The sequence below is a fragment of the Antennarius striatus genome, chromosome 14, assembly GCF_040054535.1.
Source record: "Antennarius striatus isolate MH-2024 chromosome 14, ASM4005453v1, whole genome shotgun sequence".
NCBI lineage: Eukaryota > Metazoa > Chordata > Actinopteri > Lophiiformes > Antennariidae > Antennarius > Antennarius striatus.
This window is the reverse complement of record NC_090789.1, coordinates 11,241,925-11,259,358: the sequence shown is the minus strand read 5'-3', so window position 1 is coordinate 11,259,358 and position 17,434 is coordinate 11,241,925. Positions and strand designations below refer to the sequence as shown.

Genomic DNA, 17,434 nt, shown 5'->3' with positions numbered 1-17,434 from the left:
CTGTGAGTTACGAAGCTCCAAACAGCAGACAGGATCACTTATAAGTCTTCCTGAGCATTGGCCTGTGTCGGTGCTGCTGATAAACGGCTGTACAGTTTGTTTTCTGCAACGATAGTGAGAATGAGATCAACAGGCACACTGTGTCGCTGTAGTCTTTCCTAGCCAATCCTAAATCCAATCCTTTTTTTCTCTCCTCCAGGGTAGATTTGAGTGACCTGATCAATTTCTAATCAGGAAAGTCTTTCTCTCTTCGTAATGGAGTTTCCCCACAAATCTTGTATATGGAGGTCTCACTCAGATCTTGTTAGGAGCAAAGGGCAGGTACTGTTTCTCTGGTTTATTTTTAAGATGTATTTCTCCCCATGTAATGACGATAGTGCTTCATCTCCAGTGTGGATTTGCTGTTTGCCAAACATAGAAGCACTTCCTCAACACAGCTGTGCATCAGAATGAACCTCTTTAAAAGCATAGGTGGCCTTTCATGTTGAATATGAAACCTCAGGAGACCTGCCTGCTTCGTCAGTCATGAAAAGCCTTGGTCTGGAAAAAAAAACTTCTCTCCTATTTTATTCTGGGATTTTTCCTTCACCAGCAGGTGTCTGACTAACTATTTAGTGGCGCAAGGTTAACAGTGACGTACAACCGTATTGTTTTGTTGACGCAGTCCCTTGGACCTGTCAGATACCTCAGAAAGTGTTGATTTAATAGAGAGACCGAGGGGCATAACTAAAAGAACACAAACACAAATACATTTTCTCAGTAATAACTGGAGTATGCTCATTATGCACAATCACTAATTAATAGTCCCCTACTGTCAGTGATGTCCTTATAGACTGCCTAAACCTCAGGATGCCATACTCTCCAGTCAGAGTAATACAGAGTCTGCTATTGTAGTATCTTGAGGATATTCATGTTGCTCACATCCACAGAGGTTTTCAAAGTGGCTTAGGTCAGAGATAATCGCTTGCCAGGCAAGAACTGTGATTATATTCTCCCTTAGAAACTGGGTGCACAGCCTGTGATGGCATTCTTTGCAAACACACTGTGCAGTTCCCCTGGCTACATAATTCTTGTGTAGATGCCCCGGCTTTTTGTCTGGTAGCCCACCTTCAGCATGCCAATGGCACAATAGCAGATATGAGTTTCTTTTCTAAGCATCCTTACTGATGTCATTTTGCACCAATACTCAGGTCTTTACCATTGAAAAAGGACATGAAGGTAGTTGGTGTGAGAGAAGAGGATGCAGAGGACAGGGTTTAAATTGATTCGCTGTGGCGACCCCTGAAGGGAAAAGCCGAAAGGAAAAGAAGACTTCGGTCTTTTCCATTGCGTGATTTGGGATTAGAGGGATAAAGGTATCGTGGTAAGTTTTCAGACTAAAGATTGCTCAGAAAAATCTGTCAAGCCTGACCACCTTACACTGTACATGGAGAATCACATAACCTGTCCTACACAAATATACTGTCACCATAAATCAGGCAGATGATGGTGCATTTGAAATCACTTGAATATACAGTAATCCCTCACGCATTCGCGCATCAACACGCGCGCCTTCGCTACATGGCTGACTTTAGTAGGTAGTCATTGTGATACTGTGCATTCTATTGGCTGACTGCATCCGGAAGTGCGCCGCGTTCCATGAGTCTCAGAATGCAGCACACTCCTGTGAGACACAAAAGTGCATGAAACAGTCTATCACAGTGTGTGAAAAGGTAATACAGATAGAAGGTGGTTTAATATCGGTATGGTGAGGTTTCATAAACGTTTAAATTACCGTAAATAAGAAAATAAATAATTTGTCGCTATATCGTGGAAACGCATTAACCACGAGTAACGAGGGATTACTGTATTGTAGGTTTGTTTTGAATTGGATGCATTCTAAATGGATAACAATAACCCTAACCCATCAAAGGAAAACAACCCACTTTGTAAATCTCCATGTGAATAAGCATTTGTGAATCAATGAGTCATTTGAAATTATCCAAACATTTATTCATTCAGATTTTAAATTTACCTGAACAAACAAAAGCTGTGACCAGTTATTGACATGGAAACACGGGATGGGGGTTGAATAATGTTGGTGACTGCTTGTTTCAGGATGCATGTAATCATTTCACAGTACACTGTTTGATGGTCTTTTAAGAGCTGAGAGACTTTGATTCATCGCATGTAATTTGGCAGAAAATCAAAACATTATAAATATGCACAATTAATATTAATGTTACTACAAATTATCAAGATAGATTGTGTGCCAGTCTTAGATGTTTTTCTTTTCCCAAGGTTTTTTCAGCATGTTTGTCACATAATGTCCTTCTGTTTGCCTTCTAGGTGGATCATTAATGAGTGGATGACACCTCAGTCACTGACCTCTCAGTGTCAACATCTGAGTCAGTGAAACTGGCCGAATCTGATTAAGCAGAAGACATCAAGCAAACCAAATCTCACCTTCGTTTGATTGAGATGAATCTGTAAAGAAACCACATCAATGGATTTAATTGAGGACCTTCACAAAGCCAATCCTGTAATGTTTGAAGAATAAGAACATTGGATTCCACCATGTGGTCAACAGGGTTTCGTCTTACTCATATCTTTAGGAACATTACACCCACAGCCAATTGAGCTTGACTGAGGCAACATGCCTCTCTCCAAGAAGAGGAAAATAAGGACTTTAACTCTTCTGTTTTTCATCATTACATTTACAACATTTCTGTTCAGTTACACTTTTCGGGACCCTTCGCTCTACTTTTTCAAGTATGCTTTTCGCCTGTCAGATAACTTTTTCTCGAAAGGGCTGTGTGCCTGTCGGCGGTGCATGACAGAGCTGGAGGATGATCCCTGGTTCGCCGAGCGCTTCAATCAGTCCATTCACCCTCTGATGACCAGGGAGAACAGTGTCCTCTCTGATGAAACCTATAAATGGTGGCAGGTAAGATTGACGGGAATGTGTTTGTGGTTATTGTGGAAAGGAAACATGCACACTCAGCTCTTGCAGGCAGATGAGATGCCAAAAAGAAAGATGATGAACAAAGGAAAGAAATCAGAAACAGCTCCATTGATTGTTTCGAATCCAGCAGTTTGTCTCTTAGATCAAGTTGTGAAGCTAACTCCCACACACACTTTGTTCACATTTAACAAGTAAGATGGTGGAAACTGAAATTGTTGCTCACACCATCTTTCCATCTTTAAGTGAAGACACTGAAATGTTCAGTAACCTACACAGAGATGATACATCTAAATCTGGAATTTGATGCCCTTTTTTCCCTATATTTAGAAATAATTACTTTTTGGGGGGTTGGCCTTTATCGTGTATTAACAGCCGTAGGGAGAAGGAGAACAGAGAGAAAGGGAGTAAGACATCCAGCAAACGACTTTGTAAGAAAGCAAGGACTCTAAATATCCAGCACCAGACTGAATTTATTGTAGGTTTTACTCCCTGACACTCAACTTGGTGGAGAAATTGTTATTTCTGCTTCGTCCGTGGTGGATTTTGTCACCTGTTTGGTTGTTGAATGACACTCTAAAATAACCACTGCAAGCATATGTGTGTGTGTGTGTGTGTGTGTGTGTGTGTGTGTGTGTGTGTGTGTGTGTGTGTGTGTGTGTGTGTGTGTGTGTGTGTGTGTGAGTGTGTGTGTGTGTGTGTGTGTGTGTGCGTGTGTGTGTGTAATGGATACAATGCTACCTGCATTTCTTACATTGTACCAGATGTTATTATATTGCTCACAATAGCCATTACATTGTTTTATTGATAATGCATTGCTTAAACCCATTCAATCATTACTTAGAAATTCCAATAAACATATTTCTAATTATGTGCCACTTCTAATTTAATTCTGCCAACCAATAGATGTTTTACTGTGTAATTTCCTAAATTAAGAAAAAGCCTATGTCCCATAGTTATTGTGCCTTCTGGCAGGCATCCAATGGCTTAGGCGTTCCTGCATTCACTTCGGATAATGTCCAATTAGATCCAAGAATTGAAAAAGTATTCCAAGGTTGCCTCCTGTCACTATTCATTCTAGTGAGCTTGAGGAGAAAAGTGACACATATCAGCGGTAACGTGGCCAGATGGTTCAAGCTACGCTGCTGGAAAACACGTGCATTTGTATTCCAGGTGTGGCTGATGGACAGTTTTTAACCAGACAAAAATATATCTATTTTGTGGATTTACACTAGCGAGAGGTTTACAGTCATGGCTGAAATGTTATACCTGTGGAAAAAAAGTGTATTGCTTATTTTTAACACCATTTAATCCAAAATGTTGAATAGCTTCCTCAAAAGTAGAGAGCAGAAAAAGTCCCATTAATAATTTAGAGTGTGAATTATGAAAACTTTTTCATTAAAGGAATGCAACATGCTCTTTCCATTCTATTTCAAGCTGCCATGGCACTATGCTCATGCATACACACACTATACACAAAGTACGTACACACACACACACACACACACACACACACACACACACACACACACACACACACACACACACACACACACACACACACACACACACACACACACACACACACACACACCAACACACACACAATCCAGCATTCATTGCTGTCTCAGAACCACTAGAAGAAAGCCAGGACATAATAGGCCCCACAGACGAAGCTAAGCCACCCCGAGGTTATTTCAGAAATGTGCTTGGTGTCAGAAGCTCTGCTGCCCTTGTTCAATCACTTCTACTTAAAGTGGCCTTAGAGCTGTGGCTCCCTCTGAGTTCTGTCTCTTCTGTATCACCAGTGGTTGCAGTCAGAGAGGAAGCCAGCCAATTTCAACAGCGTGGTGGAGGAGCTGTTCCAAGTCATCCCTGGTGAGGTGCTCTACATGGATGCCAGCCCCGAGCGATGCAGGACGTGTGCCGTGGTGGGGAATTCTGGGAACCTGAAGGGTTCCCAATACGGCAGCCTTATCGACTCCCGTGATTTGATCATAAGGTCAGCTAGTGCTTCAGTCTGTGGATGATAATCAGAACAACAGTCTCACATTTTTGACATTTGCTTTGACATTTTTATCATTGTCCCACTGCAGCTTTTATTTACATATTTTTTAAGAATAGTTTTAGTTTCTCAAACTATTGGTACCACTTGGGTACATTTTTATAAATATAGTAATGCTGCAACAACACACTCAGACAAGGCTTGAGATTCAAACAACATAATTATCTGAAACACTGCTTTCTGAGCTAACGCTGAAAGAGAGGCCCTGAAATATTTTGTCAGTCATTTGGTCAAGGCTGCAGCTACTGTTGTTTGAGGCCCAACAAAGTTTTTACACTAAATATATCATCATGTAACTATTTTGGTAAGAAAAATACAACCACAAAAATTAAATGAAATGAAAGGTATTTGTCCTATATGAAGGATGTATAGCTAGACCATCAATATACAAAATAATTCACACAAAAAAACTTGTCAAAATGAATTTAGGTCTATGAGAAACCAAAATGCTGAGAAATACCACGTAACAGCGTAAATGCAAAATCTGACTGCTTTAGGAATGGAAAAATAGAGGGAAAATATGATATATGCAGTCTATATACTGTAGTTCAGTCTACTTAATATACACGTAGCGCTGTCGCCTCATAGCGAGAAGGTTCAGGGTTTGATTCCATTCTGTGTAGAGGTTGTGTGTTTTATAGTATGTGTGTGAGTTCTCTCCAGGTTCTCCGGTTTCCTCCCACCTCCAAATACATCCAGCCGAGTGAATTGGTCACACCACATTGTCCGTAGGCGGATGTGTGTATTTGTTTGTGTGTATGATTGTTAGTCTTTAATGTGACCCTGCAATGAGCTGGCATCTCATTCAGGGTGTACCCTGATTTTCACCTGTGGCCAGATGGGATCTGTGACCCATAAGATGGCTGAGCGACTGGAGATGGGACAATTGCGATAATTTCACCTACTAGAAGATGAATGGATAATGTACACCAAATTCACACGTTATCATAATTATTTCCGATAAAATTCTTCATTTGACTTAATATTTATTCAACTCCACTAAAGTCAGTACTGTACTTCATTTTCAGAGTGTGAGGTACCACAGGGTCTATTATCCAATAAAATAATTAATGAGTGCATTATAATATACTTGTTGCACGGTGGTGCAGTGGGTAGCGCTGTCACCACTAAGCAAAGTGGTTCTTGTTTCACGTCCTGCTCTGTACGGAGTTTGCAAGCTCTTCCCGTGTCTGCATGGGTTCTCTCCGGGTTGTCCGGCTTCCTCTCACCTCAAAAACCATGCACTTCTTTCCTCTTCTAGGCAACAAGAAGAGTTATAAAAGCTAAAACCTCATGTCATTTCCGCAAATCATCCATTAACTTTGCTGACTACATGTTTATTATGTTAGGATTGATGATCAAAGCCACAGTAAACTCTACATGTAACATGCTACTTTTAGTCTGCTGATCATTGACTTGATTAATTGACAGATGTCAGATGCATAGCAAAACCTAATTTTTTTGAGGGCGCTTCTTTCATTCAGTTCTTTTATTTGATCATCAATCAACACCCAAATACCTTAAAATACTAAACTGTTTTTATTTTGTCCATTTTCAGAAGTGTTGCAGTTCTAAGTAAGTGCTGAGTCAAATGAGCTGCAGCATAAACATCATATAATAAAACAATATGTTGTTTTGCAGAAAAACTAAATTTTGCTTGCTATGTAGTCTTAAATTTCACTTCACACAAATGTTTCTGCCTTCAATAAACATTTGTTAAAATTATCTTAACAAAGCAGCAAATGGGAACAATAGCGTTTGAGTATATTCAAATGTTTTTTCCTCCATGCCCCAGGATGGCAGAAAACAACAGGAATCTGACGCGCCCTGTAATCTTTCACACCAATTGCAGCTCTGTGGAGAATGAATTGAAAAAGATGGAAAAACACGACAAGGAGATTTTCTCCGAGGGGATGTGGGTATACTTTCTGCTGCAAAAACTGTTGGCTTTGTAATCAAGTTATTAAGCTAATTTGGAAGGGGTAAACAAACATTCTGGTTCAACGGTTCAACGCTCGTGCGATATCTCTGGGATGTACAAGTCACAGATTTAAGTCTTGGCTGCCGTTTTTGCAGGTTTTGTTCAGGGCTGCAGGGGCAGAATATGTAAATCCCCAAAAGAATAGAATTATATTCCTCTGAATTGGTCTTAGAGTATCATATTATATAACAGCCTCAAATGCCACAATATGTGATCGTACATCTACCTCAAGTGTACTATAAAAAATCACATTTCAATCGCTTTCTTAAGACTGTTTCTTCACAGAAATAAGTGCCCTGAGGAGACATTTGGATGATATAGAAGATACTTATCATACGCAACAGCGCATTTTTAAACTAAATGTTTCAAATCAATGGCATTTATGGGATATTAGCATAGAAATGATAGGGAGACAGAGTCCAGTGAGTGGGAACAGGAACTGAAAACTAATAACTTTGAAATACCCACAGTGAAATGTGCTCAGATCCCTTAAAGGTTCCTTTATAGACTGTTATGAATATTGAGTGGCGTTGATTCAGGCCTCTTGTTTACTCAACAGATTGATGTGGTTAGATAGTTTTGAGAATTTGCATTTGCCTTTGACAGAGAAAAGTGAAGTCTGTGGCTTTTAAATAATTATTTTTCTAATAAAAATGTTGTTTGAAGAACCAATACGCCTCTTATTTATTCAAAGGAGATTTAAATAATATTTTTGTTCTCCACGACTAATCATGATGCTGATTCTTTCTAAAAGCACATTTCCCTTTACATCTCATCTTGCAGAAACTTGAAGTAGATATGCAATTCATTCAGTTGATTGTAGAAAAAAGGAAATTTTAAGCACAGTCAGTCACTGATTTTATCTTAGAAATGTGAAAACATAGGCAAGACTGAGATACTGAAATAGTTGGGACTTATAGTAGAGAAACAGAGGGTCCTTTAGACCAAATAGTAAGAAAAACTAGTCTTGTCTCACATCAGCATCATTTAGGTGTGATGGAAAGTGCAACTTATCGATGAGTAGAGCAAAAAAACTATAAGTGACTAAATACGGGATGAGTAATACAGCAAAGACTGGTAAAAAATCAAATTCCTGTTTGTTTGTTTTTATTAATGTGAGTAAAAAGTTGACTTTTAAGTGCAGAAGAACTTGTACTTTTATATTTGGTTGAATAAAATATAAAATGAGACTGTCTTTTCTAACACTCAAAGCTGCACTTTTTTCTGTTCAAAGGATGCATGTATTTTTGTATTGTACATCACTGAGATAATACAGATTCAGAGCCATTCAGGTGGGTTTCTTGTATCTGTGAAAGGTAAGAATTTATATTTGCATGAAAACTAGATCAGGATCCCACTTTCTGTACAATCCAGTTTTAGGTAACTACAAACACATGATTGCAGGTTCTGGGAGTAGGTTTCCAGGATTGTGGAAGATGGTGGCGTCGCTTAATTTGAAATAACGCAGGTGTGTGATGTCACCACAGTATGTTCTATGCATTGCCTCAGTGAAGAGTCCATTTTTTCTTTTATTCTGAATGAAAATTGAATACCTTTTGCATAGTTATGTGTGATATGTAATTATATACTATACTATAGTGATCAGAGATCTACTTCAATTGATGCATTGCAGCAACCTTGTCGTTGAAGTGTTTCTCATGTAAATACAGGTACAGTATTTTCATGTAAATTTATCTTTATAACTACATCATGGTTGCTGTTTAGGCATTGGTGAAAAGCTACTAATACAATACTTTTGACATGACCTGAAAACTGTTTTCCAGTTGTTCAGGTTTGAATGACAATGCGTTGGCGGAGGTGTGCGCTTTCTGAGTGCTCGCCTTTTGTTTTTTTCATATCTAGTTTATGAACAATCACACCGCTCTGTAGGAGAAAGCACATACCATCAATCATGCAAGGTTGGAGGAGTGACTGTTCAAACAGGCACGTTTTTGGAATGACGGCTCAGTGGATTGCATCCCCGACAGTTAGATGGGTGACAAATGGACTTTGTGATAATGTGGCTGACAAGTGGACTACAGGATCTTAGAGGACGTATGGAATATCCAAAAGCAAATTCCACATGCTATTTTTGTTATATAACTCTTAATTCATCACAGTCGGGTATTGTCACCCTGCTGTGGCATGTTGCTTCTGTTCAAGGCCACATTACTGCTCTGACAGCGCCTGCTGTGACAGCACCAAGACAGCGTCAATAAATTCTGTTATCAGATGGAAGGAACAGCAGAAACTACCAAACAGTTCCCTGAATAAACATTGATGATTATATACTGTTACTTATTACATGGGTATTACGTTTGGAACCATATATAGTTGGGATCCAACATTACTCGCATGTGTTTTGAATTCTATGTAATCAAATCTCTGTATAGCTGCAAACTCTCTGGACACATATTTTACTCAAAAAGAAGTGGGTCTGCTCTGTCTTGGGTATGTTATTGTCTCATCATTCATATTTACCCTGCTGAATTGAGGATCAGTCAGGCTTATATTCTACACAATGATGTAAGCCCTTATAAATTACTTCATCAAGATGGATCCTACAGTCAGCAGAAGTAATAGGTGAGCACACCTCATTTGTGATTCAAGCCCTCTGCTTGAAATTGCCTTCATATCTGGGATTTTCACACAGCTAATACATGAGCTTTTAAAGCTTTAGCTGCAGTTTGTGTTCAGAAATTAAACCGTTTTGATTCTCTGTCACATATATTACCATGATAATGACGTTCCCAAGGCCAGTTGAGAACAAGAAGGCTCCTTACATGAACCTCTTAAAACAACAATCTCTGACTAAAGACAGAGAGGCAGCATGATGGTGCTTGTAACCTAAGTTTAACTTGAGCTCATGTATGAAATTATTATTATTATTATTATTATTATTATTATTATTATTATTATTATTATTATTATTATTATTATTATTATTATTATTATTATTATTATTATCATCAATTGTAGTAGTAGTAGTAATAGTAGTAGAAGTAGTAGTAGTAGTAGTTGTTGTTGTTGTTGTTGTTGTTGTTGTCATTGTATTACACAATGGCAATAATCAGTCCACACTGCATTTCGTCACTGTTTTCTTTGCTATGACAAAATGAAACCTGCCCACACTGATGTGTCTGTAAAAAACTCATCTTGTGGCATGGATTACAATTATCATCTATTTTAACTACAGATAAGTTATTTTTTCACATTGCCTGTTGTTTCAAATCTAGGTGAACTGTTCATTCAGCTAATAAATAAGAGAGAAGATAAGAATTTATGGTTATTGTAGCAAAAATTCGTTCCTGCTGTGGATTTTTATAGCCTGCTGCTGATGACAGGTCGAAGAACAGTGTGAAATGTAATGTATGCGTTAATTAGATTTTTTTTCTTACAACACAGTGTGAAAAGATGAATTGGCAGCTTAAGCTGCAGCCGTAACTGATTCTGGCTGCTTTTGTGGTTGATCTCTATCAAAAATCACCTATTCAATGAAGTTTTAATTAAAATGGGCCTCATAGCTTTTGTGTAGCTATGGCAGACATTTCCTCTTTTACTGAAGATGTTGCTGCATACCTACAAGTGAATCCAACAGGCAACTAAACAAAACAAAATGGCAACAAAAGCTGTGTGCACCAAGCTTCTGACTTGAATGTGATGTACAGAGAGAGGAGATACTCATTATGTGTTCTTCCATTGTGCAACTAAATTCGTTGTGCAACTTTAGGTAAAGCATGTGCTGTTAAAAGAGGCATAGATGACATCACACTAGCAGTTGATCTGCGTAACTGTCGGATTCATATTCTTATTTTTATTTCTTATTCTTTATTTATAAGGTCAGCTATTTAACAACTAAACATATATGCTTCTTAGTCTTCCTACTCTTTACTGCAGACCAAGTTGAGAATCAGTTGCAGCACACAGTTATTTATCTGTAATATATGAGACAACATTTTTCTTGGTCCCCACAGACTTTTGGCAGCTGGCATTTGACCAGTCCAAAATTAAAATCCAGTTAGGATAATGTGGTTCTCAGTCAACGGCGAGCCATCTCTAACTAATTGCAGTCACATTTTAAGAGACTCTTCCTCTCATGTGGTGTTGTTGGTACAATTTGGCTCCGTTTGTTCATTTACTTTGTGAAAATTCTCGTCTGAAATGACACTTGTTCTCCATCATAGTGATTCATCAGCTAGACCAATGCAAGCATTGAATGTACAGTCAGGGTAACAAAGGAGATCTGCAGTAATGGTGGCAAACCTGTGAAAAAATGAAGCGAGTGACCTTCAAAGCATCCGACGTTCATACGTTGAGCTATGTGATGTGGCTGTACATGAGGCACAGGGCCTTGTTGTGGAGAATTGTGGTTTTTGGTTTGGGTATTTTTGAGGACAAATGAATAATAGTAAGACATAATAATGTGCAACAATAAGCAAACAGCATTAAAACTGTCATTAGTCATTTATAGCATGACATTCTGTCTATTCAGTTAGTAGAAAAAAGATTACTAGAGATAAAACTATTTGAGTGACATGGTGACTGCAAGTGACAGATGCTTTGCTCACAATACATTAAAGAAATGTATTGTTTTCAACAAGTCCTAAATATATATTTTATTGTTCCGTGTGTCAACCTTTTTTCAGTGTTGCACTCTTTATAAGGATGCAAAATCTTGAGTCGCCTCGCTCTAGCGTGTATTCAAAAAATATATAAAGTGCACACAATGCCCTTTGAAAGGGAACATATATATCCATACATGCTGCTGCAGCGCCAGCTTTGTTGCACTAAAGATAATTATGACTACCATGTATAAAGACATATAATCCAGATCAGGTACCTCCTCCCATAGCCAAACTGTGTTTCAGTCACGGATTTTTCAGTCTTGCAGAGAGCTGCGATGGAGAAGGCACTTTAATCCGGTCAGTTTGTGACTGATTCATTGGAAAAATACAGAAAGGTGTTACGGTTATGTTTTGTTTCCATGTTGTCCTTCATCTTACATTGCTGTAATCTGTGTTTTCTGACGATTTGTGCTTCTTCTTTTTTTTTGACCCAATTGTTGAGATGGGATGTTAAAAGGCTCAATAGATCTGCTGCAGTTTATTCCAAGTCAAGTTCCAGACGGAATTAGGGTAGAAGTTGTAATATTGATTTGACAGATCTTAAATATTTGCCTCCTTGGGGTAATCAACACTAAACATCCTGTCAGGATTAAGTGAACAAGCTCAGTGAGTCAATGTAAAAACTACTAAACTTCTGGAGTACTTTTATAAGGTTGCATTACTGCATCATTAACCCCTACAGTGTGAATTGGGATCATCCTGTGTTCTACACATTAGAGGAGGAACATTAGACTAGTATAGTAACAGTGTATTAAAAGAAAGGGAAGTTTGGTTGAGCTACATGAATATGCAGGAAACTTTTACTGCTCACAGGTTGCTCTCCTATAGCTCAAGAGACAAACTCGAGATTCTCACTTCAGTCTCATTTTAGTTTCCATGTCTAAAATGTTTCTCATATGTTTCTCCTAAAATTCACAAGAGGAAATAGGCGAGGCAATTAGAAACTCTGAGAATTAAATTAGACCTTGTTGAGATCTCTGCTGAAACTTAAAAGGAGACTAAATTGAGATTTAGTGCATCTTTTTACTCCTGAGAAAAAACTGAGACACAGGAGAAATAAGCCTTAGTCTAAGTTTGGCATCCTACAGATCTCATGGTTGTATTTTGTTGTGTATTTAAGGTATGTTAAAGCACTTTAATATACAGTATTTAAGTTATGTAAAATAATTATCAAACTAAACACAGTGGCAAGCAGCTAACAGCAGTCAGCACCTAATACAAGGAGGAAGGCGAACAAAACAAAAAGATGTACAATTTGGAGGACAGCATGAGATCAAGCGTTATCTCATCTGACACAAGAAATGGAATCTAATCAAGCTTTAAGATTCTTCCTAACTGAGCATGCGACCACTCTGAGCATTGGCCATAAAGCAGGTTTGTGTGGTATTTTTTATACTTGATTTTCATAGACTTTCATGTATATTGTGATATTCATGAAAATCTTCCTCTAATCCCAATAGCAAATGAGGCCTCCCTTATTGCACTTTCATAGACATCTGCCATTGCTTTTAGCTAGCACAAAGAAATGGGATGAATTGCAAATCACATTTAACAACATGTCAGTCCCGTTCTACAATTGAGAGACAATTTGTGGTTTTAACCATAGAAACATGATTACCTTTCTCCAATGTCATGAACAGTGTTACAAGATAATGACACAGATGCCAAGTAAGGCTCTTTTTTATTTTTTCCTGAGAAGAACATTGCCTCAAGGAATATTATATAAAAATGTACCTGCAGATATATACTGCACAATTATGTGATGTTAAGGCAGAACACAAGTGTGCTGCAGAGAAAATGGTTTTGTTGTTAATTAACTTGAACACGAGGTTCCTCCAACATATTTTTTCTTCTGCACTGGATGGCAGGGATCTCCTTGCTGGTCTTTTCCTCACAATCCCCAGAAGCCAGAGGTGAAAGGAGAAACGCCAAAAATAAAGTTCTGTCTTTCTTGCTAAGATATTAAACTTTAAAACAATTCTGTTATGTATCATTTTGTAAGATTTCTGCAGTCACATAAAGTTACACATTGTCATTGTGACAGATAAAGTTTTTTTCCCAAGAAAGGAACTGATGATGCAATCTGAGAATTATCAGTTCTGTGTTGATAATAACCACATCTGGTGTAGCAGCTTCATTATTGGTAACACAACACTGATTTCCTCTGGCGTTGAGCGAGGAAACAACTTACCACAACAGCTGCGTTATAGTTTCTGCTGGTTGTTGCATTAGAGACAGCTGAGCATCACGTCTCCCTCCTGCTTTCCTAGCATCATTCAGATTTTATTTTTTAAGTTCTGTTCACTCACCAACCTTTCAGTATACTTTTCATTCTGGCTCACTGGCCTCAACTTTGTTTCAAGATGCAGCACAGTTTGTTGGGATAAATTGATAAATCCATACTGAGCTTTCTTCCGAGTATCAAACAGACAGACGTAGAATGTTACTGACTACTGGAGAACGCAGCAGAGCAAAGATCGACTGGAATGATTAGTCAGGCTTGGAAGCTGCCCACAAACTTTTTTCTACTAGAATCAGATCTCATAGCTCTACCAGCGCCAAGTGCCATGCAAACCAGGTCTTTAGTTTTTGTATGGCTAGGGAAAATGTGAAAAACTAAAATCCTTGCACACAGCAAACAAAAACAAATAGACACTAGTAAACACAATAACCTCTTCCGCTCAAGAGGTCTCGTTCAGTCATATTTTATCATCCATTTATGTTCTAGATCTATCTATCTATCTATATGTCTGTCTGTCTGTCTGTCTCTGTCTGTCTGTCTGTCTGTCTGTCTATCTATCCATCTATCTGTCCGTCCATCCATCCATCCATCCATCCATCCAACTATCTATCTATCTTCCTACCTATCATCAAATTATAAAAGATAGCTGCCATTTGAAATGTTGAGATCAGTTCATCTAGTGTGTTTTTACATTTTTTAACACCGTCCATGCCACTTGCTTATAAAGGCATTTGTAATTATGCAGCATTTAGCAGCACTTTCCTCCTCTGGGTCTCTCCCTTTAATGGGCTCCCTCTCATCCATAGCTTTCATCTTCTCCTCATTCTCTCCTGTGCCGTCCATTTTTGGCTTGGCTGCACACTCTCCACGCACCAGTTGAGTGCTGTGCTGATGTGTACATACAGTACATGCAATCGATTGCGTGCGATGGAAGATGGTACCATTAGTTTAAGAACAGGCTCAGATCTTGGCATGGTTTATTTCCGATGGATGGCAGCTGCCCTGTGTTTTTACATCCCATGAAGCGGTGATGTATTGTAATTATCAGTGCTTGTGTGTTCATCCATTAGTCCACCAAATATCTTCACAATCATTGCAGACAGAAAGATAAAACAAAAAGCACATTACTCGGGCAGCAAAGGGGATGAAAATGAGATGATGAACTTGATCTTGAAAAAACTAGGTCAAGGTCAAATTATAACTTTTGTACATTCAGGAACTGGTTGAGATAGAAAGACGAAGAAGAAGGCCAGTGTGGGCGGCAGTGGCTCTGTGGTAGAGCAGATGTCTTGAAGACAGATCGACCAGCCATCGGTGGATCGATTCCCGCTCCCGCCAGAACGTCTCCGAAGTGTGAGCTGATGGTGGGAGGTGGCAGAGAAGTATGTGAAAGTGGTGCAGGACATGTATGAGGACTGTAAGACAGTGGTGAGGTGTGCTGTAGGTGTGACAGAGGAGTTAAAGATGGAGGTGGGACTGCATCAGGGATCAGCTCTGAGCCCCTTCTTGTTTGCTATGGTGATGGACAGGCTGACAGACGAGGCTAGACAGGAATCTCCATGGACTATGATGTTTGCAGATGACATTGTGATCTGCAGTGAGAGCAGGGAACAGGTGGAGGAGAAGCTAGACAGGTGGAGGTTTGTCCTGGAAAGGAGAGGAATGAAGGTTAGCCGCAGTAAGACCTCACTCTTCCACTTGGGTGGAAGAGTGAGGTTACAGGGAGAAGAGATCAAGAAGGTGGAGGATTTGAAGTACTTAGGGTCAACAGTCCAGAGCAATGGAGAGTCTGGAAAAGAGGTGAAGAAGCGTGTACAGGCAGGATGGAACGGGTGGAGGAAAGTGTCAGGTGTGATGTGTGATAGAAGAGTTTCAGCTAAAATGAAAGGAAAGGTGTACAAAACTGTGGTGAGACCAGCGATGTTGTTTGGTCTAGAGACAGTGTCACTGAGGAAAAGACAGGAGACAGAGCTGGAGGTAGCAGAGATGAAGATGCTGAGGTTCTCTTTGGGAGTGACCAGGATGGATAGGATCAGGAATGAGTACATCAGAGGGACAGCACATGTTAGAGGTTTTGGAGATAAAGTCAGAAAGACCAGACTGAGATGGTTTGGAGATGTCCAGAGGAGAGATTGTGAATATATTGGTAGAAGGATGCTGAGTTTTGAACTGCCAGGCAGGAGGCCTAGAGGAAGACCAAAGAGGAGGTTTATGGATGTAGTGAAAGAGGACATGAAGGTAGTTGGTGTGAGAGAAGAGGATGCAGAGGACATGGTTAGATGGAGGATCTTGATTCACTGTGGCGACCCCTGAAGGGAAAAGCCGAAAGGAAAAACTAGATCAAGGTCACATTTTCACTTTTATACTTTTTTTGGTACGCATCTCTGAAACCTCATGACAAATACAGTATACCAGTTACGTGTTTTATTCAATGACCCTGACCTTTGAAAGTAGGTCAAGGTAAAATTTTGAATTCAGGGTGTCACGGGATGTTGCAGTCTGTGACTGCCTTGTTTTTTTCTGTTTGATTCACTAATTTGATATATACACACTGGTCTACCAGAGCTATCAATTTGACACAACAGCAAGAAGAATTCAGCTCGTAGCCAGTCCTGTTGTGATGGACAGCACATTTCCTCAAAAAGCCAACAGGAAATTAAAACTACAGTAGATATACAAGTAGAGCTGATATTAGATTCACATTCTTCACAAGGCCAGAAACACAATACCAAATTAATATTTGTGTTGCTCTGTATAAGTTGGCTGTGTATATCAATGCAAACCATCATCTGAGAAGTTAATATAGTACAAAATAACAAAAAAGACATGAATGCTACTTTAATAACTGCTTTTAAAGCAACGTGAGATTTTCTTGCACAGTCAACAGTTTTGTATTCAGATAACTTTTATCTAACTGTAAACAAAAGATGGTATATGAAACAATGAGAATACGCATGACATGCATAATGTCACATGACTACACAGATCTTATTATTGACACAACTGAGATCTGTCTTGTACCCTAAGAAATGCACTGGGTTTTTTTTTTTTTTTAGCATTAGCATAGAGCACAAAGGGCACAGAATGATAATAGAGGTGTCTATGCCTCAAAGGTGACTCATCAATTTCATTAATGGGTACAGAGATATTTCCAAAGGTGGAAGATCACAGTTATTTAACCCTACAGGCCACATCAAGTTGCGACATGGAACAGCAAAAAAAAAAAAAAAAAGAGAGAGAGAGAGAGGGAGATTAGAAAAGGTAAGAAATATTTCATCAACTGTAAAATTGCCTTGACCTAAAATGTCTTTTGCAGTTGTTCTGTGTCACGACAGGCACAGGCTGAAAATGTCATGTTTTTTATATCTGTCATCTCAGACTCCGTAATGAGAAGAATGATATTGCTCAGACCGGAGCTCCCAAACAGGTGATGCTAGTCGCACAAGGGTCAGCTTCATCATTTTCCTTCTCCTTCCTCTGACCGACTCCAGCTGCTTCTGTCAAACTATGTTCTTGCCAATTACTACTCCAGCTTGAGAGGGTATTGTTGGACATAATAACAGGGATGCTTCGCTTAGCT

General features: G+C 39.1%; 1 protein-coding gene across 1 annotated transcript in view; it reads left to right on the top strand.

Annotated features, from left to right (window-relative positions):
* Positions 1 to 17,434, top strand: part of LOC137607386 (CMP-N-acetylneuraminate-beta-galactosamide-alpha-2,3-sialyltransferase 1-like) — a 51,590-nt gene that overhangs the window by 30,016 nt on the left and 4,140 nt on the right. The window contains exons 2-3 of the mRNA XM_068333107.1: positions 2,329 to 2,926; positions 4,750 to 4,943. Of these exons, the coding sequence (XP_068189208.1) occupies positions 2,636 to 2,926; positions 4,750 to 4,943 (485 nt within the window). The 5' untranslated portion in view covers positions 2,329 to 2,635. The remainder of the gene's footprint in view (positions 1 to 2,328; positions 2,927 to 4,749; positions 4,944 to 17,434) is intronic.